We start from the raw sequence: 26,222 nt of genomic DNA, 5'->3' as shown, positions 1-26,222 counted from the left end.
CTTACCCAGTGATGCTTTTACTTTTCCCCCTTCTGACTCGATGTCTAAATTGTACTGTAGGCTTCTGATGTTCAAAATACATTTTACCCTTCATACATCATATATGCTAAGTTAACATGTGTGAAAGATGTAATCTCTTGATGATTTTTCTTCAAATTACATCATCTTACAAGATACTAAAGAACAGGCTTTCCCCCATTACATACTCTGTCCTGGCAACATTTTAAGAACTTTTCATTTCCTCTGATAAGTCATTTCCTAAGTCAGTGAAGACAGAGAGATTCATACATTCCCTGCAGAGAGAAGCTGGGTGTGTGATCTTCAAAGCTGAATCTACAGGACTTCCCTGGGGGTCCAGTGGCTGAGACTCCACCCTCCCAACGCAGAGCTGGATCTTGGTCAGGGAACTGGATCCCACAGGCCGCAACTAAAGATCCCGCAGTCAAATAAACAAACCTTCCTTTTGAAAGTTGAATTTATGACCCCACTGTACTACGAGCAGTATAGGCTCCGACTGTTTCCCAATTTCTAGACTGGAAACCACGAGTGGTCTATTTCGGAGCATCATTGTTATGAAGCCAAATAAGATGCTGAAAAAAAAATGCATTCAATACATACGATAAATGCAGCTAGAACAGAAAGTTGGTGGTCTGTTAGGTTGGAATTCTGCAGGGGGAAAGCTGGAGATCAATAATTTGCTGTCGTGATTTCCAGCAATGACAGAGGGAACAGGGACTGGCCAGGACAGTATCCGGATCTGCCAACAGAACTGCCAGATCACATTTTTCCACTTGTGAATTAATGAGATATTCCATTTGGTTACTATTCTCTTGCCAAGTCTGGCCATCATCAGTCTAGGCCCTGGGGATCTGATTATATTTGTGCAAGCCCATGAAATGAGGTTCATGTACGTGTGAAGGTGAGGGTGAGACCTTGAACTTACAAGCTGCAGTCCCTTCCTGGGTCCAAGGTTAAACCGTTCCTGGACACTTCAGTGACCCCTAGTTATCAAATCCCTACAGAGATGGCTATTTTGGGTGGATAAACCATGGTCTCCCTGTCACTCACTGGAGTTCAGAAGACTGTGACAAAATGGTATATTCTGTGAGGGCTTCCTATGAACAATATTATTACTAGTCACTTGAAAAAGAAACTATGACTGCTCTTTAAATGTGTTAAATGGCATCAGACCACATCCATTCTGTAGGTGGAGCACTGCTGTTGTTGTTTAGTTGCTAAATTGTGTCCGACCCTTTACGACCCCATGGACTACATGTAGCCCACCAGACTCTTCTGTCCTTGGGATTCTCCAGGCAAGAATACTGGAGAGGGTTGCCACTTCCTTCTCCTGGGGATCTTCCTGACCAAGGGACAGAACCCAAGTCTCGTGTTTCCTGCATTGGCAAGCAGGTTCTCTACCACTGTGCTACCTGGGAATTAAGCAGTAGCAATGCAATTTAGCAGGGCTGCCCCTTCAGTACACCAGAGAAAACACCTCCACCGTCGGAAGCTCTCAAAGGAAGCTATACTGTTTTATCTGGGGCTCAAGTGAGCCCTAAATTGGGAAATGCAGGTCTGAGGCGAATATAATCATCACAATATTTAAGAAGGTCTTGAATTCGCTATTCACATTAAAAGAATAATAACTACTTTGACACTGACTAAAATAAAATCTTCATTTCCAGCAGGCAGACTCTGCCCCTGCCCCCAAGATTTTTATTTAATACTCTCTGAGTCTCTGCGGGGGGAGCACCACACAGAGGTAGCGGTGCTCCTTACACGGCTCCTTTGTTGTTGCTGTTGTTTACTCACTAAGTCGTGTCCAGCTCTTTGTGACTCCATGGACTGAAGCCCGCCAGGTCCCTGTGTCCATGGGATTCTCCAGGCAAGAATACTGGAGTGGGTTGCCATTTCCTTCTCAAGAGGATCTTTTCAACCCAGGGACTGAGCCTGTGTCTCCATGTTTCCTGCACTGACAGGCAGATTCTTCACTGAGTCACCAAGAATGCCCACATGGCCCCTTTACGTTGTTATAAAATAAAGCAACAAAGCCGCACGGCCGCATCCCATTTACTAACTAGTGGGAATTTCCAAGCAGAGAGCTACAAACATTACACAGGGCTGGGGGTGGGGGATGGAACTATATCATGCTGCCGAGGTTTTTAAGCGCATTTCAGAATAATATGAAATAGAGTAATATAGAAACTTAAACTGTGAAAGAGCCAATACAATAAGAGCATTAACCTGGAATGCTGCTGAAGGAGCCACTGGGGTGGACTGTCAGGTAACATGAAGGGTCCTCATTGGTCGCACTGTGTGTGTTATGTCACTCAGTCGGGTCTGACTCTTTGCAACCCCATGCCAAGCTCCTCTGTTCATGGATTTGTCCAGGCAAGAACACTGGAGTGGGAAGCCATTCCCTTCTCCAGGGGATCTTCCTGACCCAGCAATTGAACCCAGGTCTCCTGTATTGCAGGCAGATTCGTTACCATCTGAGCCACCAGGGAGGCCCGTTAGTCCCATTACCTCTAAGACATTCTAACAAAGCAATCCCTGCAGCAGGAGCCTGGACAGGGCGTCAAACTAAGTCCCTAGGAGAACCACACTCAGATGCGACTGGAACACTTCAATGTTTGCATATTTGCTTATACAAGTAGCCCAAAGCCTTAGGATCAAACATCTAAGACTCAGAGTTTAATAAGATTTCCCTTCTAAGTCTTACATAGGTACAATCTAAACCAATCAACCATACAACTTATACCAAAAACACACCACAGCAACAGTCAAATTACAAATTCTCAAACACCCAAAGTTACATTAGAAACAAAAGTGAAAAGTCTCTGAGTTTGTACTTGTATTAAATGATTGCCAAATTCTCCCCACTCTTCCCTAATTTCCTTTTTTCTCATATCTTTTATTTTAGTCAATTGAAAATTAAGTATGAACCAGACTGAAACGTCACTTTGCGAGGGAGACAAATAGCCAGCCCAAACCAGTCTTTCCCTGGAACAGCACCCAGAACCCACAGTTCATTTGCTAATTAATCAGCTACAGCCTTGTAGCTTTTTTAAAACTAAAGTTCAATTATAAAGGTCAGATTATACAGTACTTAAACTTTATCATTTTACCAAAATCATCGCAAGCGTGAATCAAGGTCGGCAAACTTCCTGTAAAGAGCCAGATTGTAAATATTTCAGGCATTTGCCTCTGTTCTGAGTATTCAATCTGCTGTCTTACTGCAAAAGCAGCCAGACTACACCTAAATGCACGGCTGCATTCCAAAATGAAACTTTACTTATGGGCCCTGAAATTTGATCTTCGTATACTTTGCACACAAAATATTGTTTTCCGCCATTTAAAAATGTAGAAACAGTTCTCAGCTCTCCAACAGAACAGTAATAGGCAACAGCAGGCCTATGAGCTATTCTTGGCTGATGCCTTATTTACACTGACCCAAACTATGTCAACAAACAAGTCGGCAGTCCCCACAGGCCTCCGGCAGTAAACACCTATTGACTGACCCTGTTTATCTCTCTCCTGTTCTGGAGGACTATCTTATGTGTTTGGTGTATCTACTCATCTAATCAACACATCAAACAGGGTAACTGTTCCAAGGGCATAGAGAGCTTCAATGTGAATTAAAATTCCCTCTCTCAAAGAAAGGTAACAATTTGTAAACAAAGGCCTGTGTGTTTGTGTGTGCAGGCTGGGGGAGGCTTCCATTAACAGAGGACAGCAGAGAACAGCCACTGCAGCTTTCACTTTTATAATCTAAAACACGGGACAAAACCACAGTCCATCAGCACTGGAAACAACAACAAAAAACAATGAACTTGGGACCGTACCTCTCAAGTGAAGTCTCTTGAGTGATGTCTCCTTACTGATACATCTCCCAGCAAAGAGAAAGAACAGTAATATCAGCAACTTAAACACCCTTTGCAAAGCTTATAGATCATCCTGCCAGAAGACAGAGTCTTACATGATCTACAAGTGCTGTTCCCCTGCATCAAAGACTAACCATCTTTTTAGGGGGTTTCCCACGTGGTGCAGTGGTAAAGAATCTGCCAGTCAAGGCAGGAGATGAGGGTCTGATCCCCGGATGGGGAAGATGCCCTGGAGGAGGAAATGATAACCTGCACCTGTATTATTCTTGCCTGGAGAATCCCAAGGACAGAGGAGCCTGGTGGGCTGCAGTCCACAGGATCGAAAGAATCGGACACAACTGAGCAAAACTGAGAATGCACACCACCTTATCAGGAGTCAAATAATCAACAATTTTTAGAAAGAGAACCTTCCAGGCCGAGAAATTAAGACTTCAACATTTAGACTCCAGGAATTTTTGCCCACTGATATCTTCCCTGGTCAGACCTGTGCTCTGGCTGTATTTTTACACTCACTGTGTACGCATGACAAGGCCATCCACAGAACTCTGGACAAGGACTGGTGTTGGGGGAAGAAGCCCCAGAGGGCAGGATACTGCCAGGCCGATGGGGAATCATCCTGTTATTTAAAGACACTAAATGGCAAGACTTCATCATATGTACTGCTTGCTTCCCAGTTTGCTCCGCCTGCCACTTTCACGGTCCACAATCCTGAGCTACTTCACTGAGCTTTCTTGATCCACGCTCAGCTGCATCTGACTCTTTGTGACCCCATGGACTGTAGCCCCCAGGCTCCTCTGTCCATGGGATTTCCCAGGCTAGAATACTTGAGTGACTTGCCATTTCCTCCTCCAGGGGATCCTCCCGACCCAGAGACCGAACCCACATCTCCCACGTCTCCTGCGTTGCAGGCGGATTCTTTACCGCTGAGCCATCTGGAAAGCCCTTTCTTGGTCCGTGACTCTCTAAAAAGAAAAATTCTAAAGAGACCGAGGAAAGAGAGTTTGAGCCATAAGTGACCAAAACTTGTAAAAATGAGTCAGTGGTACAGGAAGGACCAAACAATTGGGTCTGTGTGGTTCTGGGGGCCTGGGCCATACTGGCCTCCATTCAATTAGTGAAGAATCTGTCAGGATGAATCAGACCACCAGCTGACAGGATGGTGAGGAAGCAGGCGGCCCAGGCTGAGCAATTCAAAGAGGCTTTCAAACTGTCTTGTGAGCTTTATTTAAATTTGAGGGGAAGGCCACAGAAAAGCTCTCTCAGGCTTTCAAATCTCCCTTCAGATCTGCCAATCTTGAGAGAAGAAAGGGGAAGCTATGAAGCAGCATCTTCTGTCATGGAGACTGCTACCCAGCCAAGTGGCACACACAAGTCCTCCAACACGCAAAGCTGCCTGTTCCCATGCGGTCTCTGCCTGAACTCATGGTAAAAAAGCGACCCAGGGCCAGCTAAGTGAATTTTCAGTGTCTGTTCCCATGCGGTCTCTGCCTGAACTCATGGTAAAAAAGCGACCCAGGGCCAGCTAAGTGAATTTTCAGCAGGGCAGCACAATATGGAGCTCACCATTTATTGATTTATTAAAAAAATTTTTTTAGCCACACCACGTGGCGTGTAGGATCTTAGTTCCCTGACCAGGGATCAAACCTGCGTCTCCCTGCATTGGAAGCGTGGAGTCTTAACCACTGGACTGCCAGGAAAGTCCCTGGAGCTCACCACTGAAAGCAAAACCAAATCACAAAAAGCTGGTTTCATTTCCCCACTAAGTCCAGCTCCATCACGAAATCCAGCACAGACTTCCTGTGAGCTCCCCGGGCGACCTATGAGGAAGTTGCTAAGCAAGGAAATATAATAACCGTTGGGAGAATAAATTCACGACCTGATCAAAAATTAGGTAACATGGTAACTGAAAGCTGGCTCTATTTCGTCACTGCAGGTGACAATGCCACTCACCGGAATAGAGGAAACACAGGAAAAGGACATCCATCCCAGAGTCCCTTCTCCAGACAGCAGCCAGCTATCCTTTGAAAAAGGAAGTGACAGCACTGTCCCTCTGTTCAAAGCCCTGCTGTGGGTTGGACTATACTCCCTCCAAAAGATAAGCTCAAGTCCTAACTCCCCACACCTGGGAATGTGGTTTTATCTGGACAGTTGAGCCCTGAACAATGTGGGGGTGAGGGGTGTCTATCCCCAACCACTTAGTACAGGTGAAAACCCTCCATATCCACATTTCTCTATCCTTGGATTCAACCAATTGTGGACCGTGTAGTACTCTAGGACAGTGGTCCCCAACTTTTTTGGCACCAAGGACCCATTTCACGGAAGATAATTTTTCCACGGATGGGGGTAGGGAATGGGGAATGGTTTCAGGATAACCCAGTTGCATTACATTTACTGTGTACTTTATTTCTATTATTATTACATTAGATCCACCTCAGAAAATCAGGTATTAGATCCTGGAGGTTGGGGACCCCTGCTCTAGAACATACTTAGTGAAAAAAAATCTGTGTCAAGTGGACTAGCACAGTTCAAACCCATGTCGCTCAAGGCTCAACTGTAGTATCTCTGTAGATGTAACTAAGTTAAGAAGAGGTCGACTTGGATTGGAGTGCTCGCTAAATCCAATGACTGGTGTCCTCTCAGAAAGCCACATGAAGAGACAGAGATACACAGGGAGAAGCTGACCAGGTAAGATGGGAGCTTTGCTGCCACGGGCTAAGGAACACCAGGAATCACTGGCAACCACCAGAAACTAGAAGAAACTAGGGAAGAAGCTAAGGAAGAATTCACCCCTAGAACCTTTGGAAAGGGCCAGGCCCTGACAACACCTTGATTTCAGACTTCTAGCCTTCAGAACAGAAAGGGAACCAATTTCCATTGTTTTAAGCTGTCTGGTTTGAGGCACTTTTTAAAGGCAGTCCTTCCAATCTCACTCAGAAGGAAAATGAATGCCTTGTGACAACAAGACCCAGACCGTCCCCTACCTGGCTGACTCCGGCTCCCTGCCTAGTCACTGCTGCAGCCACCCGGGCCTCTTCCCTGACTTCCAACATGCTGCCCCCCTGGGCACTTCCCTCCCCACCCCTCCGCCTCAGGCTGGTGCTGTCACAGACCTTCCCAGGAGCCATGCTCTCTGCTAGAAGAGTTCTCCTCAGGAAACTGCACATATGCCCCCTCAATTCTCCTCCAGGACTCTGTTCAAGTCCGCTGATCAGTCAAGTTCCCCACCCCATCAGCCTTCAGCACCTCCTACCAGCCCTCCCCCAGCTCTGTTCCCCCTTCCCCAGCTTCATTTTTCTCTGTTCTACTTAGGACCAAGCTGACAGGTGTGTGCGTGCGTGCTAAGTCACTTCAGTGGTGTCTGACTCTTTGTGAACCCAGGACTATAGCCCGCCAGACTCCTCTGTCCATTGGATTCTCCAGGCAAGAATACTGGAGTGGGCTCCTCCAGGGGATCTTTCCAACCCAGGGATCAAACCTGCGTCTCCTGCACTGCAGAAGGGTTCTTTACCGCTGAGCCACCAGGGACGCCAAGCTGACAGGTAGGTACATTCTGCTTGCCCTCTGAAAGGCCTGTCACCCTCCATGATGCTGGCCTGCAGAGATGACTGTTTTCACTGCTGAATCACAGCCACTCTAAACAGCTAACTGCCTGCCATCAGGCCAGGTGAGATTTTACTCAGAACTGGCTGAGGGACAAAAACGGTTTCTGCTAATTGAGAGGAACAGCAGCAGCCTCTGCAGCTAAAACGCAGGCTCAAGGTTGGGCTCTGAGCGCAGAAGGGCATCTCCATGCCAGGCTTTCTTGGGTGGACTGGGGCTCACCACCATCCCTGGTGGAAGCAGGGGCGGTGAAGAACTTTGACATCTTATCTCTTGACAAGATTCCTGCTTGTCTAAAAAAATTCAGCTCCTACCTCTAACTCTTGTCTCCAGCCACACCCTGAAGAAAATGCGCAGGCCTGAGAAATGTGTGAAGCCAAATCTAAACACACCTCCATCCCGACATCACCACCCACATTTTTTGTTTTTCAGGGCCCAGCAGGAATGTTCTGATAATGATAATTTCTTACTGCAAAATGTACAACCTACTTAGAGAAGAAAGCTTCTGGCTTCCACACTCGGAAAAATACAAACAAACAAACCATTTCAAATATGCCAGGAGCTTTCAAACAGCTCCTGCTCAGTAAGGAGACAACCCCCTACCTTTTAAAATGGCCCTGAATTAACACTTTCCCTTCCCTTATTTACATTTTCAAAACTTTAAACAACAGCAGCAAAAAAAGGCAGAACAAGGGAAGTCTTTCCTTACCTTGGGTCTTGGCCCCGGAGCCTGCCAGTCCGAGGTTTGACTCACAGGATTCCTTGAGAGGGGATCGGATGGGCGTTTCAGTTTCAGGGGTCTCAAAATTACCTTCAGAATCCGAGCTGCCAAGGGGGAAAAATGAGGAATTACCACTTTCAACGGTATTTCCGACACCCCTTTACAGGCTACATCTCCACAAGGTCCAGTATTTCTTGCTAACTTTGCACCCCGCGCAGGGGTCCTCAGTGTGGACTGGCCCCGGGGTGGGGGGTGGGGGGGAGGCTGCAGTGCTGTAGCAGCGCCCTCCTCGGGCTTCCGTCTCCCTGAAATCTCCTCCATCCTCCGGGGCCTTTCTCCAGCAACGTTTATTTCTGAGGTCATCCTTCCCTCTGACAGCCCCCAAAAAGCCCCTTCAACAGACTCCTTTTCTCACAAGAGCCCTTTGCCAGAGGCTTAAAAATTCAGATCGCCCCTCAGCCTAAAATCACGAAGCCAGTTTTCGCCACGATGCCCTTTTTCTGGAGTTAGGCCTCTCTCTACCTGTGTGCAAGGCACCCGGCCAGAGGCCGAGGACGCTGTCACCTGCCTCCCGCAATCACACGGGTTGACAGCTTAGGAGAGACGACCATTTCTCCTCCAGCGGCCAGGGGGCCCGGCATCTCGCGACCTTCTTCACCAAGGCTGCATTTTCGGGGACACAGAGGAGTCCCAGGAGGGCCTTGGAGCGACTTCTTCCCCGTAGGGATGGCCCCAGGTGCCAGCGGGTGTGATCCAGGACTGTGTGTGTGTCCTGCGGGTGTGATCCACGACAGTGCGTGTGTTTGTGCAAGGGCGGGGGCTGGGGGCTCGAAGCTTAGAGAAAGGGACCGAGGCACACGGGGATGCGGAGAGATTGCAGATTCTGGTTTAGGTTCAGAAAGCTCACACTGAAACGAGGGGAGGGAAACACCCGGCGGGAGGGCACAACGTCCTTAACTTTCGACTGCACAGCGGGGACCTGGTTACGGGCAGGGACGGCAGCACTGCCATGAACACGGTTAACGCGGGTGGCGAGAACACACACACACACACACAGACACGCACACGCGCGCGCACACATAATGAGCCGCGGATGGATGGATGGATGGCAGCGCGTCCGCATCTCGGCAGCAACGCGTGTACTTGCCTGAAACTCAAGGATTTGGTCTCGGCTTGCGAGTCCTCGTCCTCGGGGTCGCCCTCGGGCCCTCCGGCCTCGTCCTCTCCGGCGCCCCCGCCGCGCACCGCGGACCACGTCCATCTCGCCCACTGCACGGGCGACAGGATCTGCCAGGGGCTGAACGCCATGCGCGCGGCTCCTGCGGCCCCGGCTCCTGGGAGGAGGGGAGCGGGGACCGGAGACCGCTTTTTTCTCCCTTTCAAGATGGAGGGACCCGGTGACAGGGGCCCGGACGCGCTTCCAGCGGAGGCGCGGATGTGGTTTCACGGGCGCCGTCGGGGGCGCGGGCGCAGCGCTTCCTCTCAGCCAGCCAGCCGGCCGGTTGCGCGCCGCTCCCTTCTCGTCCTCCTTCCCGAACGCGCGGCCGCGGCGCCGAAGCCCCTCCTGGGGCCTCCTCGGGGCGGGGTGAGCGGAGCCCGGGTCGGCGGCTCGGCCTCGGCGGCCCGGCGTCTGCGTTCCGAGGGGCCCGGCTCCCGGCTCCCGCCTCCCGGCCGGCCGGCCGCGCCTCAGCTGCCGCGGAGCCGCGCCCCGGGAGCCGCCCCCCTCGGGCCGTACCACCTGCGCTCGCCGCGAGGGGCGCCGACGGAGGCGGGGCCTCGGAAGCGCGCGGCTCAGCGGCCGGGCCCCCCCTGCCTTCGCGCCGCGGTGGTCGCGCCCGCGCTGCGGGGGAAGGGGCTTGGAGGCTGCTACTCTGGAGGCGGCGACTGGCCGAGGACCTGGGCGCCGTCAACGGTTCTGCCGGCTTCCCGTTTTTCCGAGTCGGCGCACGCTGGGTGTCCCTCCTTCCCTGTTTATTTTTTCATCTTGCTACTGCGACTTAATGGCGTTGGTGATACAGGCTCGCAGAGTTCAGCCTCTTATTGTAAAAAAAAAAAACACAGAAAACCAACTTTTGAGGCCGCTGTTAACGGCGTTTTCCCCTTTCTGATAGAACGGCGTGGAAAATGTCAGCCTTTTCACCCTCACCCGTCAGATCCCTCAGTGGTGGTACAAGAGTAGCCAAGGGCTGGAATTTTTAGATGTTTTTTTCGCTCCCCAGTCCGCACTGGTGGACGCGCCGTGGCCAGGTCTTGAGTAAAGGGTGCTAAATGACACTGAAATTATAGCCTGATCCGTCTCCCATTCTCTGTCTCTCTCTCTTTTTTTTTTTTTTTTTGAGGCTTTCTTTTCATAACTTCGGTTTCTGACACTGTTTGCTGCTTCGAAAGTCGGTCAACAGGCCTGGTGATTTCAGCCTTCAAAGGGGAAAAAAAAAAAAAACACCCCAACTCTATGTTTGAAGGGAGAGGGAAGTAAGTAGCAGAGCTGTCCTCGGATTTTCTTCATTTTCATTCCGGGAATTCAGCTTAGGGACGGCGGAATAAATTGCCTCAACCGACTGGGCTTCACGATCTCCGTGCCTGGATAAAGGCGTTTCTTATCCTACTCTTAATTTTCAGAGTTGCAGGTTCCCACAGAAAGAGCAGCTCCAGAATTAAGAACAGAGGCTGACACTGCCAGATAGACGTCTTCCCCTGAAAGTGGTTGGCATAGCATACTGTTGATGAATCATGACTGCCTTACACATTTTGATAACAAGAACAAAAGCAAAAATGATGCAAGATAAGGCCTGGCGGGTGGGTCTTAACCATAACAGAAGGGCAGGGGTTTGCCTGAAGTCTAGACGGGCTGGGGTGTCTGGATACTTTACAATTCATCCAGCTCCCAGAGATAAACACAACAGTTTTGATCGTTCTGGAGACTACAAAATAAGCAGGAGTTGTTTTTTTAGGTCTACGTGAAATATGCCACAACACTCTCCCACTGTTTGTATTTTTAGGTTTATGGCTCACCACACAACCCTTCAGATTATAAGGTTCCCCAGGTTCCTGGATCTGACACAAGTGTTTTGTTGCTTGGAAATGATATTGTCCATATACATCAGTGGGCTTCCCTGGTAAAGAATCTGCCTCCAATGCAAGAGACATAGGAGACGTGAGTTCGATCCCTGGGTCAGGAAGATCCCCTGGCAGAGGAAATGGCAACCCACTCCAGTATTCTTGCCTGAAAAATCCCATGGACAGAGGAGCCTAGGGGGCTACAGTCTAGAGAGTCAAAAAGAGTCGGACAGAACTGAGCAACTAAACGCACACACACACACATACATCAGTAATTGTCATATACTAGGTCCTGTTCATTTTACTCCTGAATGTTCTCAAATCCTTTCATTTCTCTGCAATTCCATTATGATTCCTGCAATCCCCATTTTTCATAGATCCTCTGTAAATGTCTCCCAACCGGTTCTACCTCGGAGAGTTTTTCCAGCCCAGGTCACCTTTGCCTGGCTGATCTGTGACTCCTACTCTAGCCTTGCTGTTCCTCTGCTCCAGCCCTTTAAAGTTGTAGCCATAATCCCTACAGAATTGGTTCTGAACCTTTCCCATGTCCAAGAATCATCTGTGACCCTTCTTTAAAAATCCAAATCCAGGGGAGGTCCTCAGTGGTCCACCAGCTATGACTCCAAGCTCTAGGTGCAGGGGGGCTGAGGTTCGATCTCTGCTCATGGAACTAGATCCCACATGCCTCGACTGAGACCCAGTGCAGACAAATAAACATTAAAAAAAAAAAAAAGACAAGCACTTAGACTGGGAAAAAAAAAATTTTTTTTAATCCAAATCCAAATTGCCCCAGCAGGTTCTAGAAATTTGTATTGTGACTAAGTGTCCCAGGGAATTTATTCCACAGGATAAATTTAGGAATGATGACTAGCTTGAGTTGACTAAATGTTGCTTCTGGAACAATTTCCCTTTTGCCTGCACACTCTTCCCCCTACCCCCCACCCTGACCTCAAGCCCTCAGACCTTGAAGGTCCAAAGATACCAGCGCAGGTGTCTCCTCTGGGAATTCTCCCTGCTTTCTACCATCTCTATACCCTGAACATTCACAGTGACTCTCAGTGTGGCTCAGTGCTAAAGCATCTGCCTGCTATTGCAGGAGACATGGGTTCAATTCCTGGGTTGGTAAGATCCCCCAGAGGAGGGCATGGTAATCCACTCAAGTATTCTTGCCTAGAGAATCCCACAGACAGAGAAGCCTGGTGGGCTACAGTCCATGGGGTTGCAGAAGAGTCGGGCACTACTGAGCGACTAAACAACTATTAATAGTTATCACCAGAACAATAGGCATACATCAGGATGTCCCAGGACATAAGGTCACCCTACACACTATACATAATATGTTTGTTTACATGTCTTTCCCAAGTCTGAACCATAAGCTTCTAAACAGTAGGGGCCACATCATAGTTACGACTTATTTTCCTTTGCCCAGAGATCATTACTGGACTATACTGTCAGTAGGGTGTTGAATTAATGTGCAGATAGTTTACAAACAGACCTAAGTTTGGCTAGCGTGCCAGAAATTCCTAAAGCCTGACTCTTCCTGGCAAAATCAAGATTTTGAACCAGCCTACAACGGAAACCAGAGAAGTGATGGCCCCAGCAAGACAAAAGCTTATCCAGAAATTTCTTGAAATTGGAGAAACAAAAGCCCAGGTTTCTGAAAATCTCTGCAGATTCCTGGACTTAATGGGAACAGCAATAAAGTAAGTATTCAATAGCTTGAATTAATTTTATTGTCTAGAAGAACAAATAATGAGGCTGATACATCAATTTTCCTATAACTCTGGAAAGAACGGGCAGTGTTTGACCAAGAAGGTAAATCAAATCACTTTGCTGCTGCCCTTAGCTTCAAGGACTAGAATGTCTGCAAATGGAATGTCTTTGTTTTGGAAATGACCGGAAGCACAGGAAGGGCCCATCTGTTCTCTTCCTTCCTCTGCTTCTTGCCCTTCACAGAAGCTCTGGGTCAATACTCCACGAAAATCTTTTTTATTTTATTTTTTTATTTTTTTTCCACGAAAATCTAAAATGAAACTCCTTGAAACATCCACAGTGGTGGCCGGGGCAGACACACACACCTTACCACTAATGAATTCCCCAGAGGAATCTGCGAAATGGGTCTCTTTGGTAAAAAATAGAATAATATAGTAAGCCAACTCCACACAGGCAAACAACTAGTCATTTGTATGGCACAGCTACTGTGAGAATGTCGGGGTTGGAGGGGGTTGTGGCAGGAGGGGAGGGCAGGGGTAGGGCGGGGCCTGACCAGGAACAATTCCTAAACCTAATTAAGGTGGCGGTGGTGGTTTAGTTGCTCAGGCAGGTTGCCCACCAGGCTCCTCTGTCCATGGGATTCTCGGCAAGAATACTGGAGTGGGTTGCCATGCCCTCCTCCAGGGGATCTTCCTGACCCAGGGATCGAACCCAGGTCTCTTGCATTGCAGGTGATTCTTTACTGACTAAATCACCAGGGAAGCCCATTAAGCACTAGATCTTAACTCATACTGAACTTGATCGTGCAGTAGGGCGAGCAAACACAACACCCTTCCTGGATAATGTGTCGGACATGACTTAGCAACTAAACAATAACGACAAATCTCTCACTCGAGAAGTATTGGAGCTGCAAGCACTCCACGCACAATGGGAACCCTTTTACAACAGAAGGAAGAAAAAACAGCTACTGTGAACAAAACCTTTTCCGACGGCCAGTGAAACGAGAAGGCCGTGTGTATGAGACGATGTTCCCAGAGAGGACGAGGGTGGTTCCAGGGTGGCAACGGGGAAATCACAGAGTTGAGGTCACCACCGAGAAAAAGCTCAGGCAGGCAGGCAGGCAAACGCATCAACTTATCTGTATTTCCTAACAATTTACAAATTCGGTGAGCAAAAGATACACCTAACTTCAATTAAGATGAAATGCCAAATTGAGGGATTCCAGGTGGCGGTATGGAGAAGGCAATGGCACCCCACTCCAGTACTCTTGCCTGGAAAATCCCATGGGCGGAGGAGCCTGGTAGGCTACAGTCCATGGGGTCGCTAAGAGTCGGACACGACTGAGCGACTTCACTTTCCCTTTCCACTTTCATGCATTGGAGGAGGAAATGGCAACCCACTCCAGTGTTCTTGCCTGGAGAATCCCACGGACGGGGAGCCCGGTGGGCTACGGTCTATGGGGTCACACAGAGTCAGACACGACTGAAGTGACTTAGCAGCAGCAGCAGCAGCAGGTGGCGCTAGAGGTAAAGAACCTGCCTGCCGATGCAGGAGATGCAGGAGACACCAGTTCGATCCCTGGGTCGGGAAGATCCCCTGGAAGAGGGCATGGCAACCCACTCCAACCCACTCCAGTATTCTTGCTTGGAGAATTCCATGGACAGAGGAGCCTGGCGGGCTACAGTCCATGGGGTCACACAGAGTTGGACACGACTGAGCACACGCATGCCAGATTGATAAATGTCATCAAACCGGAGGAGTGGCTCTAAAGGGCTGAGAAAAGGCACCGGCCCATATGACTTGAAACAGCTGATGGCAACTAAGTATGGATGACTCAGTAGAACCTTGACAGACCATCTCCCCTCCCCATCCTGCTTTTGAGAGTCACCTTGTTCACGGAGCACACGACACAGTGGGGCGTTCCTGGTGCATGCTCACTCCATCAGGCCCGCCACTGGATGGTCTCGTCTCACCCCACTCACTGAGCTAAACCCCCTCAACCCTTCACTTTTGTCTTCTCGAATATAGGAGAGCAGAAGGTCTCTAAGATGCAATGATAACAGTACCTTACATAATCAAGTTTCCTCCGATCCCTACAACACTCTCCGGGAGTGGGGCGGGTTTTCCTATCCTCAGTTTGCTGATGAGGTAACTGAAGCAGAAAAGGCAGTCACCGGCCTAAAACCGTGACACGGGGCTGACTCTGGAGCCTGGTCTCATACCTTTCAGTACTCTTCTTGAAGAACGCAGAAATCACTCGAAGCCACTTGGTGGCCTGAGATTCCGTCAGTGGGACACGCTACTGAGTTTCTTGCTGCTGCTGCAGTGGTGGCTTCCTGCTTACCTGGCCAGGGCTCCGAAGTCCCAACTAGGAGTACCTCGCTCCACCCACGAAGAAATGCCATTGCCAACAATGGCATCTGAGGTATTCAGGTTAAGTTCAACATTACAGCCTTAAACCTTGCAAGATCCAATGTTATCCTTTACCTGCAGGCTACAGAATCTCAAACTTCCCTCCAACATGTCCAAACCAGGGGACTTATATTAATACTATGCGTTTATACCAAAAATTACATCCTAAAGAGAACCCTCTTCCTCATTTTTTTAAAAAACAGAAAACCTGGATTTATGCCCATGGCTAAGAGGCTTGAAGAGCTCCAGAAAGATGAAAAGGGATCCAGATTGCATCCATTAAAGACTTGGCCAAGCATCCCACCTAGAGGACCTGCTCAAAGACCCTTGCCCAGGCTCTGCTCTGGTGAATGACTCTCGTCAGGTCCACTTTCTCATTTATTTTGTTCTCTATCACAAAAGCAAAATTTGACTTCCCCAGAAAGTATGTCATTGCACCCAGATTACAATCAGACCTAGAGGAGAACATGACAGCTTTCGGAGAAGTGGGAAAAGGAACAGATATATGTTATCATGTTTACACGCAACTAGTGTCATGGAGGGGCTTCCCAGATGGCGCTAATGGTAAAGAACCTGCCTGCCAATGCAGGAGACACAAGAGACGCGGGATCAGTCCTTAGGTCAGGAAGATCCCCTGGAGGAGGGCATGGCAACCCACTCCAGTATACTTGCCTGGAGAATCCCATGGGCAGAGGAGCCTGGTGGGCTACAGTCCACGGGGTCGCAAAGAGTCAGACACGACTAAAGCGACTTAGCATGCAATGTCATGGAAGAACCCATTCTGTGAGGTTTTTTGCTCATCCCTAGCAGATGTCATGACTACATGTTTACTAACTTTATAAGAAAGTTCACTTTCACTGGAATGTAAGAGTACTAGAAAAACAGCTGTTGAGTACAAAAGATATAAACAGACTTAGGTCAACCAGTCCGTTCTATGTGAGAAAAATAACCCAAGCATTGTCACTGATCCTTCACCAACTACCACAAATCTACAGTTGAAAACAAACACAAAAGACCCACTGAGAGTGGTGAACTATCTTTAAATTCAGAAACACCTAATCCTAATAGATAAAGGTTTTTCCTGCTAAACAACATCACTGCAATTGCAGAGCCTGTTCAACAGGTATATCAGAATTACTGATTTAGCACATTCTGTTTTCTTCTGTGGAACTTACATTCTTTTTAGAAGATGAAACATTAGAAAAGGTCAGAGAGCTCCAAGACAGAGAGTTTCATGCACAAGTAACCCATCTGAAACCCTAAGTTGTTTATGAGTTTAAGTTTCTAATAATACACATTGCTCCAAATCTGAGAGATCTACTTTACTTCATGAACCTGTGAGGGGAGACTAGAATTGAAACTGTCTGGAGTGAAGGAGGCTGAAGGGAATTTGGGAAACCTGGGGAACCTAGGAAATTAAAATAAAATACCATTCCTTCTTCTGTTTTGATTCCCTTTCTTCTACCTACCTCCAAAACAGAATAAACCTCCCCCAATAAACCTCTCCATGTATTAGACTAGAAGGTCATTGATCAGATGGCCTAGATTTTCCGAGATCATCCTGATGTCAAATATTCCATCCACCATCCTCATAAATACATGTCCCCATTTTCATTTATGAAACGTTGTCACTAAGAAGTTAGAAGGTATGGGGACTTCCCTGGTGGTCCAGTGGCTAAGACTCTGCTCTCCCAATGCAGGGGGCCTGTGTTCGATTCCCACCCAGGGAACTAGACTCTGCACGCTGCAACTAAGATGGAACCTCCCACGTGCCACTACTAAGACTAAGACTTGGCGCTGCCAAATAAATAAATACTGAAAAAAGAAGAAGAAGAAGAAAAGAAATTAGAGGGTACAGACTGGGAGGGCACTTAGAAAGGGCAGCAGAGATTCATTGTAGGAAGATGGGAGAACGGTATGTACTCAGAAGAAAGAATAAAACCACATAAAGGTTTCCAGAGTAATTGGGAAACCCACTCCACTGAAGGGCTCACTCTGGACATGTGTGGGGATTTCATCACAGGACCTCATGTGTTCGTGGCTGAAAATCTCATGTTTCTCAAAGACAAAGATAGGAAGCTAAGAAGCAAATTCCATGACATGGTATGCAACCTCCTGTTACTTCTGGCTTTTATCCTTTTACAGTAAAAGTTTCACTGCCATAAGTTGGCTCAGAAACTACATGTGTGTGGAAATTCAAGGAAACTATGTCCTTTTATATCTCTGTTACAGTACAAAGCAGGGAGAAGGGAAGTCTGTCCTTTCTGTGGGTGTTAAAATTTGTGAAAGTGCCAAATATTAACACATTGCTCATTTTCCTCACTAATAAACACAAGCTAAGTGACTAGCTGAAAGTCAAGAAGGGGATTAGTTCTGCAAACATTTAGAAACATTTATGCAGAAACAGGCATATCCTTGTTCTGTGAAACAGAACAAAAAGCCCAGAAAGGTAAAATATCTTACCTTGTCTTACAGGTAAGATACAGGAATTTGTTATATGATAGAGGAGAGGTTACAATACAGTGGGGAAGGAAAGATGACTTAATACTTGGTTGAAGGATTAATTGGTTGGCAATGGGAAAAAGATCACATTCAACCCTTACCTCAGAGCATATACCAAGATAAATTCCAGATGGATTAGATGGCTAAATAGTACAAATCAAACCACGGGGGAGAAAACCATCCAGAAGCAACAGTATCTGCCAGAGCTCTGTCAGAAGGCTGACTGTCCAAACTTCGGAGTAATTAACAAAATAACACACAAAATAATGATCGGAGATTTGGCTCCATAAGAAGAGGAAAACTCCTCATGTCTGCCTTCAAATTAAAAGGCAAATCAAGAGACATCCCTGGTGGTTGAGTGGTTAAGAATCGGCCGTGCGATGCTGCGGATGCAGGTTCAGTCCCTAATTGGGGAACTAAGATCCCATAGCCATGGGGCAACTAAGCCCACACACCACTAGAAAATCCACGAGCAACACAACTAAGACCCGATGCAGCCGAATAAATAAATACATATTTAAAAGGTAAATTGACAGGCTGAGGAAAATAGTGGCAACCCAAAGCTGGCACTGTTATTATCTAAGGAACTCAGTAAGAGCTCCCCTTTCTCCTCCTCTGAGCACTCTCTTCTTTCTAGCAATCCTCTGTCTGAATGTCTTTCTACTCTGAAGAGGCCACAACACCATAAACAAAAATCCACCAAGTTTGCGGGCTTACAGACACCCCCATATCTACTCAAAGGAAGGTGCCCCCTTATGGGCCCTTCCCAGCATTGGTTCTTGACCTCTGGACCACCAGGGATGTCTCTTGAATTGGTGAGTTCTTTAATGAGAAACCTGGCTAAATTCTGGTAGATCACTGGCTCCTGTTGCAGAGCCCGGCTCTAGGGCGCAGGGGCTCAGTAGTTGGGCCCAGACTTGGGTGCCCCGTGGAATCTCCCCAGACCACGGAGAGAACTCGTGTCCCCTGCATTGCAGGTGGTTCTTAACCACTGGGCCACCAGGGAAGTCCAAAAATAAAATACCTTCTGTGTGTGCTCTCTTTGAAGGTACCTCTTAAATCCAAGTGGTTGTTCAGTACTGTCAGAAATATTTACTGTTTGTTCCAGCTGACAGCTACAAAGTATCTCTGTGGTCAGAAACTGGCCACCATGCAGAGCCTGATAGAAAAACTTTTAGGCCTGCTTCCCTAAAATAAAACTATGTACTCAGAGGGAAAGAAAAACCTTCTAAAGCCCTTGTAAAAGGATTTATAGGTGAATCGACCTATGATATCATTTAAATTGCAGCCCAATTCCTCAGGAATTAAAAGCAACTGTCCTTCTCTCACATATCTTTGAAAAACCAGAAATTCTGCTCCAGCAACTCTTATTTAGGTCATCTCTTTAAAATACCAACTTCAAGGAGGGGATTCTTATCAGGAGGAAAACAGAAGGGATAAAAGGTATTTTGAAACTTAGGCAACTGAAAAATCCTAAAGGTCTTCTCCATAAATATTAATAAAATGCTTTAGCCATCTGAACAGGTCACCTTAGGTTACTGCAGCTGTCAGAAATATAATTTGGATCCAATCTCTTTTATACTACCTGATTCATGGCTAAATCTTTCAACAAAAGCTATAAGGTCTCTGTTGGCATCTGTCTCTGTGTGTGTATGTCTATGTGTTGTATGGTATTATCCACCTTCGGATGGCATTGCTAAAATTAATTTGTAGAAGAGCTCTATTTAATTGGCTTGAAGAGAATAAAGCACTTGTATGTATGAAGGATACCTACAACTTTCAGAAATACGATAGAAACTAACTTAAATATTTCTCAAGTTTACTTGATCTGAGAAAATCTTTGGTAAATAAAGTCTAGTTTAAATTTGTTGAATAGGTATGTCTTCAGAATTATCAGCATTAAAATAATGACAAAGCACATTATCCTAGTTGGGTTCATTGGTTTAAAAAGTTCATGTTATCTCTGTTATGAAATTTGTCAGCAAGAAAAATAGCTTGGGATGATGGCTGATTTTGTCAAAACATCTTATGAAAATTTTGAGTTTAGTCTAAACATAATTATTGAGAACAGGAGAAATAAATAAGACACTGCAGAATAAAATTTTTATGTGAACTTTTGAAATAATCTCCCCAAATCTTTTTGGTAACCTGAAACCTTAAAGTTTCGCCAAGTTCAATTAAATGGTGGATAGTTATCAAATATCTAAATCATTTACAAATAAAGCAAAATAATTATTGAACACAGATTTGTCCATTTGGGGATTTCTTCTACAAAGGAACTAAAGATATTTGGGTTTATTAGTAAACATGTTTTGTGCCCCATTGAAAAATTTACTATGAGAACACATTTCTACAGATTATAGAAAGCATTTATACACAAACACATACACAGAGTATTTACAAATTCACCAAGCCACAGAATGCTAATATAAAAGAAGGTTCACAATTGTTTATCACTTTATTTTCACTAAAAATTAAGGTTTTCAGCAGCCATGAAATTAAAAGATGCTTGCTCCTTGGAAGGAAAGCTATGACAAACCTAGACAGCATATTAAAAAGTTGGGACATTACTTTGCTGACAAAGGTCCGTGTAATCAAAGTTATGGTTTTTCCAGTAGTCATATACAAATGTGAGAGTTGGACCACAAAGAAGGCTGAGAGATGAAAAATTGATGCTTTTGAACTGTGGTGCTGGAGGAGACTCTTGAGAGTCCCTTGGACTGCAAGGAGATCAAAATAGTCAATCCTAAAGGAAATCAACCCTGAATATTCACTGGAAAGACTTATGCTGAAGCTGAAGTTCCAACACTTTGGCCACCTATTATGAAGAGTTGACTCACTGGAAAAGACCCTGATACTGGGAAAGACTGAGGGCAGAAGGAAAGGGGGGTGACAGTGGATGAGACAGTTGGATGGCATCACCGACTCAATGGACATGAGTTTGAACAAACTCTGGGAGATAGTGAAGGACAGGGATGCGGCAGTTCATGGGGTCACAAAGAGTTGGACACAACTTATCGACTGAACAACAAAGAAAATCACTGCCTAACAGGCTCAAGAACCCCAAGATATTGAAAAGAGAGGAATTCAAACTATAGGTATTATAAACTCTCACTCCTTCAGTGGAGTCCTTCTTTGACTTACTTTATTTTGATTGGTTTGTATCATAGGGATACATGCACTCCAAAATGCACTCCAAACATTAGGAAATTTTCCTGTTTGTAATAATCATAGTAGCCTCCCCGTCATGCTGTATTTTCTCAAAAGATTTAAATGTATGTTCGTAGCCACTAACCACCAAGCAAACGATCTCCCTGAGACTGGAAGGCCAGGAAAGGAATGAAGAAAATGACCAGCTGAAAAAATGTGAGCCTGAAGTTACAACCTGTAAATACCACATGGAGAATCAACAAAAACTGAGAACTTGAGAAGAGTAGCTGAGAGTGGCACTAACACCTTACATTTTTACCACATTTCTCAGTGACAAATGGGCTTCCGTGGTGGCTCAGACAGTAAAGAATCTGCATGCAATGCAGAAGACCTGGGCTTGATCCCTGGCCCGGAAAACCCCCTGGAGAAGGGAATGGCTACCAACTCCAGTATCTTGCCTGGAGAATTCCATGGACAGAGGAGCCTGGTGGGCTACGGTCCATGGGGTCGCAAAGAGTCAGACAGGACTGAGTGACTTTCACTGAGTCTGATCAAAAGGGGGAACTGTTCAAAAAAAGACAATAGGCCCAAATGGGGTCACTTGTGCTAAGCCTACTATGCCAAATGGAGACTTAATACCTAACCTGATCGCAGTTTCAGCCTCTCGCAGGAATATGATCTTAACCAGACAGTCTGGAATTCCCTGGTCAGCACTAGGGAGGTAAATGCCTCATAGCCCCCCTACTGCTAGCCCCCAACAGGGAAGTGATCTTGCCTGAAAATGACCCACCCTTGTTAGTTTCTCTCTCCTGTCCCTTCTGTCCATAAAAGCCTTTCATTTCATGCAGCTCCAGGGAACTCCCTCCTATTAGCTCCATAGGATGCTGCTTGATTCTTGGCTCACAGAATAAAGCCAATTTGATCTTTCAATTGACTTGGTTGAACTGTTTTCTAACATTCCCTTTAGGTTGGTTTCTTCCAGGAAACCATAGGATGCTGCTTGATTCTTGGCTCACAGAATAAAGCCAATTTGATCTTTCAATTGACTTGGTTGAACTGTTTTCTAACATTCCCTTTAGGTTGGTTTCTTCCAGGAAACCATGTTGATGAGGCAGATGGCACTCTTGGGAGCCTTTCTTCCCATCTGGGAAAAAGCGGGAACATAGTGGGGCTCTGTGGAGGAAGGTGGCAATGAAGCAGGCTGCCAAAGCCCCATTTTGTGAAGCAGGAAGCTTAGGAACTTGGGGGGGCGGTGCTCTTTTGAAAAAAATTACAAAAGAACCTTACAGAATGCCAAAGCCGCTCTGGAGATCAAGGAGGGGCAGCCCAGCTGAGGAGTCTTGAAGTTCAAGCTTCATTAGCTTCATGGTAAATTCAAATTGGTAAGTGGAAATATTGATACACTGAGGGAAAGGAAGGTTGGATAGTGGACAAGGATATTATCTTGTTTGGGGAGATTTCCTTGAAAATAATGGTTTTTATAAATCCAGAAATACTATATAGTAAATATGAGAGTCTTATCCCAATTCAAAGACTAATAACTGGCTTCCCCGGTGGTTCAGTGGTAAAGAATCCTCCCGCAATGTAGGAGCCACAGGAGATGTGGGTTCAATCCCTGGGTCAGGAAGATCCCCTCGGGAAGGAAATGCGACCTACTCCAGTGTTCTTGCCTGGAGAATTCCATGGACAGAGGAGCCTGGCAGGTTACAGTCCATGGGGTCCCAAAGAGTCGGACACAACTGAGCGACTCAACAACAACAACAACAACAAAATAACTGGCGGATACTCTGTAAATGAATTAATCATTGTTATCCTTTGTCTGTAACACTAACTGGTATTAGTGATGATTTTCAGCATGTGCGTGCTCAGTCACTCACTCACGTTGGACTCTTTGCAACCACATGGACTATAGCCCCCCAGGCTCCTCCATCCGTGGGACTCCCCAGGCAGGAATACTGGAGTGGGTTGCCATTTACTCCTCCAGGGGATCTTCCTGACCTAGGGATAGTACTGGTGTCTCCAGCATCTCCTGCATTGATTGGCAGGCGTAGTCTTTTACCACTGAGCCACCTGGAAAGCCTGACGATTTTCAGCACTCACCCAACAAAGGACTTCCTGAGTATTTTCTTTTTTTTTTTTTTTAAATTTTAACTTTTTGACTAAGCCATGTGGCATGTGGGATCTTAACTCCCTGACTAGGGATCAAACTCTCACCCCCTGCATTAGAAGCACAGAGACTTAACCATTGTACCGCCAGGGCAGTACCTAGAAACTATTTTCTTATGGACTCATAATTAGTAAAAAAAAAAAAATATATATATATATACACACACACACATATATGTATATATATATATTTGACTATGCTCCATGGCTTACAGGATCTTAGTTCCCTGACCAGGGACTGAACCTGGGACCTCGGCAGTGAAACTGCAGAGTCATAACCACTGGACTTCCAAGGAATTCCCAGGATATTTTGTTAAAATTATCTTACAAAACTAGTGTAAGCAAGGTTACCCTTACTGCTCTTTTCGGCACCTCACCACATATGATATAGTAAGATCATATGTATTTTCTATTTCCTTTGGTCAAGGCATAGCTGGCTACTGAGTAGGTTCCTGAACTAACAAGTCCCTGACATCCAGCCTAAGCATCCACCCCAGATCTCGCAGAACCACAGGAAGTTTTAGCTGGAAAGGTCCTTTGCCAAAGATCACTGGGCCCAGTATCCTGGTTTCCGGACAGGCAGGTGAGTCCTCGGCGTTAAGGATTTCCTGAGGAATACCAGGCACCGAAGTCTGCATGGCTGGGACTCAGACATCGTGGGGAGGACATCTGAATTCCAAGCTTTCTCCCCAACCCTGAAGGATATTACAGGGAAGCAAAATTCACTACCCCAAAATGTCTCTTTGGCGTGTGGATTATTTCACACACCAAGATGAAAATAATCAAGGCCCCAAAACTCAGGAAGAAATTCTGACTTTCCCCCAACTGATTAAAACCATTCAGATAGGGAGTTCCCTGGTGGTCCAGTAGTAAAGAATCTGACTGCCAATGAAGATGACACAGGTTTGATCCCTGGTCGGGAAAGATCCCACAGGCCAGGGAGCAACTAAGCCCATTCACCACAATTACTGAGCCAGCACTCTGGAGACCCAGAGCCACAACTACTGAGCCTGCGCGCCCCAGAGCCCATGTTCCGCAACACGAGAAGCCTGTGCACCGCAACTAGAGAGTGGCCCCCACTTGCTGCAACTAGAGAAAGCCTGCAAGCAGCAAGGAAGACCCAGTGCAGCCAAAAATAAATAAATTTAAAAAATTATTTTTTTTAAATTATCAAATCGAGGTCCTCTTCCCAGGATAGAGCTGTCACCAGGGTCATCTGCAGAGTGGGCTCAGCGTGGCAGGGGCATAAAGACCAGGGTCCTCTCTGGGCCCCAGTATCTCTGCAGGCCCAACACACAGTTGCTTACCAAACATTTGCTTTTCCATCTTGATGTGAATTCCCTTCCATCCCTCCAAAGTCCCAAAACATTACCTCCAACATCCGCTCTCATCTTCAGCTGAAGGTGGTATACAAGGTGAGGGTTTCTGCCGCTTTGGTGAGTGACTCAGTTTTCCTGGGTCTCTCCCATGGATGTATGTTATTGAACTTTTGTTTGACTTTCTCCTGTTAATCTGTCTTGCTGGTGGTTTAGTTGCCCAGTCGTGTCTGACGCTTTTTGACCCCACGGACTGTAGTCCGCCAGACTCCTCTGTCCATGGGATTTTCCAGGCAGGAATACTGGAGTGGGTTGCCATTTCCTTCTCCAGGGGATCTTCCCCACCCAGGGATTGAACCTGGGTCTCCTGCATTGCAGGCAGATTCTTTACCAACTGAGCTACCAGGGAAGCCCTTATGTCCATTTAATTCCTAGACCAGCTAGAAGAACCTTGACAAGCAGAGGAAAATATCTTCCTCCCCAACAATGTACACAGTTGACCTGAGCAACAGAGATACAACATCCCCCCAAATTCACCTCGTTTGAAAAGGCAACACGAACTGTTTAAAAAAGAAAAGGAAGGGACTTCCCTAGTGGTCCAGTGGCCAAGAACCTTCCTTCCAATGCAGGGGATGTGGGTTGGATCCCTGGCCGGGGAACTAAGATCCTACATGTTGTGGAGCAACTACCGAGCCCGTGCCACAACGAGAGAACACACTCACCGCAACTAAGACCTGATGCAGCCAGAGAAATAATTTTTTTTTAAGTACACTTAAAAAAAAAGGAAGAAGGAACTTCTCTGGCTGTCCAGTGGCTGGGACTCCATGCTGTCAGTGCATGGGGCCTGGGTTCTATCCCTGATCAGGGAACTAGCTCACACACGACATATCTAAGATGGAAGGTCTTGTGTGCCACAACTAAGATGCAGCATGGCCAAATAAATACTGAAAAAAACAAAAAAAAAACCTAAACACTGTCATGGCTGAGCAGAATCTCTGGAGGAGTGGTCTCAGGACATGAGTCCACCTTCTCCCTGCAACTGCCAATTTGTCTGATGAAAGCACCTTTCCTTTCTATTGACACTTGCCTCTTGAATTATTGGCTTTTGAGTGGCATGAGCCGAACATGAGTTTGTAAGAATTCCTTCATTCAGTCATCCCGCACACTTTACAAACGACCAGGCAGACCCAATTCTTGCCCTCACGGAGCCTGCACAGTGGTGAGTTCAGTAAGCAAAGAAAATGTGTAACTTATTAGCTGTCATGGGTGATGTATAAGGAAAGTGCAGGACCTCCCAGAGAGGCGCAGGAGGCTGGGGAGGGAGGACGAGTGGGGATGAATCAGGGAGTCAGGGAGGCTGCTCTGAGGACCAGCTGAGGGAGGAGCCTGAGGACTGTGTGGTCAGCAGCCCCAGCTCGGCAGCAAGTGGGACTTAAGCCAAGTGAGTGAGGGGAGGATCCTCAAGCATCAAGGAGCATAGTCTTTGAAACGGTGGATTTTGGATGGCCCAGAAAAATACCAGGAAGAAAGGAAAACTTACCCAGAGTTCTGTTTTTGGCTATAAAGAGCCAACTGTTAAAATGATGGTGAGCAACACCCCCGTTTTTATCTTTTTCTTAAAGCAACTTTTATACTTGGAATGAAGTTATTTCTATTTTTCCACTTACTGTCTTTCCCAACCAGAAGTGTGTTCTGTGAACA

General features: G+C 46.6%; 1 protein-coding gene and 1 non-coding gene across 14 annotated transcripts in view; both read right to left on the bottom strand.

Moving 5' to 3' along the window:
- Positions 1 to 26,222, bottom strand: part of TACC1 (transforming acidic coiled-coil containing protein 1) — a 120,104-nt gene that overhangs the window by 49,804 nt on the left and 44,078 nt on the right. For 4 of the 13 annotated variants that reach the window (XM_043454650.1, XM_043454642.1, XM_043454644.1 and 1 more), the window contains one exon: positions 8,194 to 8,309. The exons of 3 other annotated variants lie outside the window; for them this stretch is intronic. Coding sequence is in view for 9 of the 10 variants with exons in the window: in XM_043454642.1 (XP_043310577.1) it covers positions 8,194 to 8,309 (116 nt within the window). In the remaining variant the exon portion in view is untranslated. Of the gene's footprint in view, positions 1 to 8,193; positions 8,310 to 9,352; positions 10,012 to 26,222 lie in introns of those variants that run through there. 6 more of the 13 variants (XM_043454640.1, XM_043454643.1, XM_043454641.1 and 3 more) reach the window with 6 other exon arrangements.
- TRNAC-GCA lies at positions 24,859 to 24,930 on the bottom strand. The gene has a single exon. It is a non-coding gene; the product is annotated as a tRNA-Cys (tRNA).

This window comes from Cervus canadensis, chromosome 31 (genome assembly GCF_019320065.1).
Source record: "Cervus canadensis isolate Bull #8, Minnesota chromosome 31, ASM1932006v1, whole genome shotgun sequence".
NCBI lineage: Eukaryota > Metazoa > Chordata > Mammalia > Artiodactyla > Cervidae > Cervus > Cervus canadensis.
This window is presented reverse-complemented; position numbering and strand designations above follow the sequence as displayed.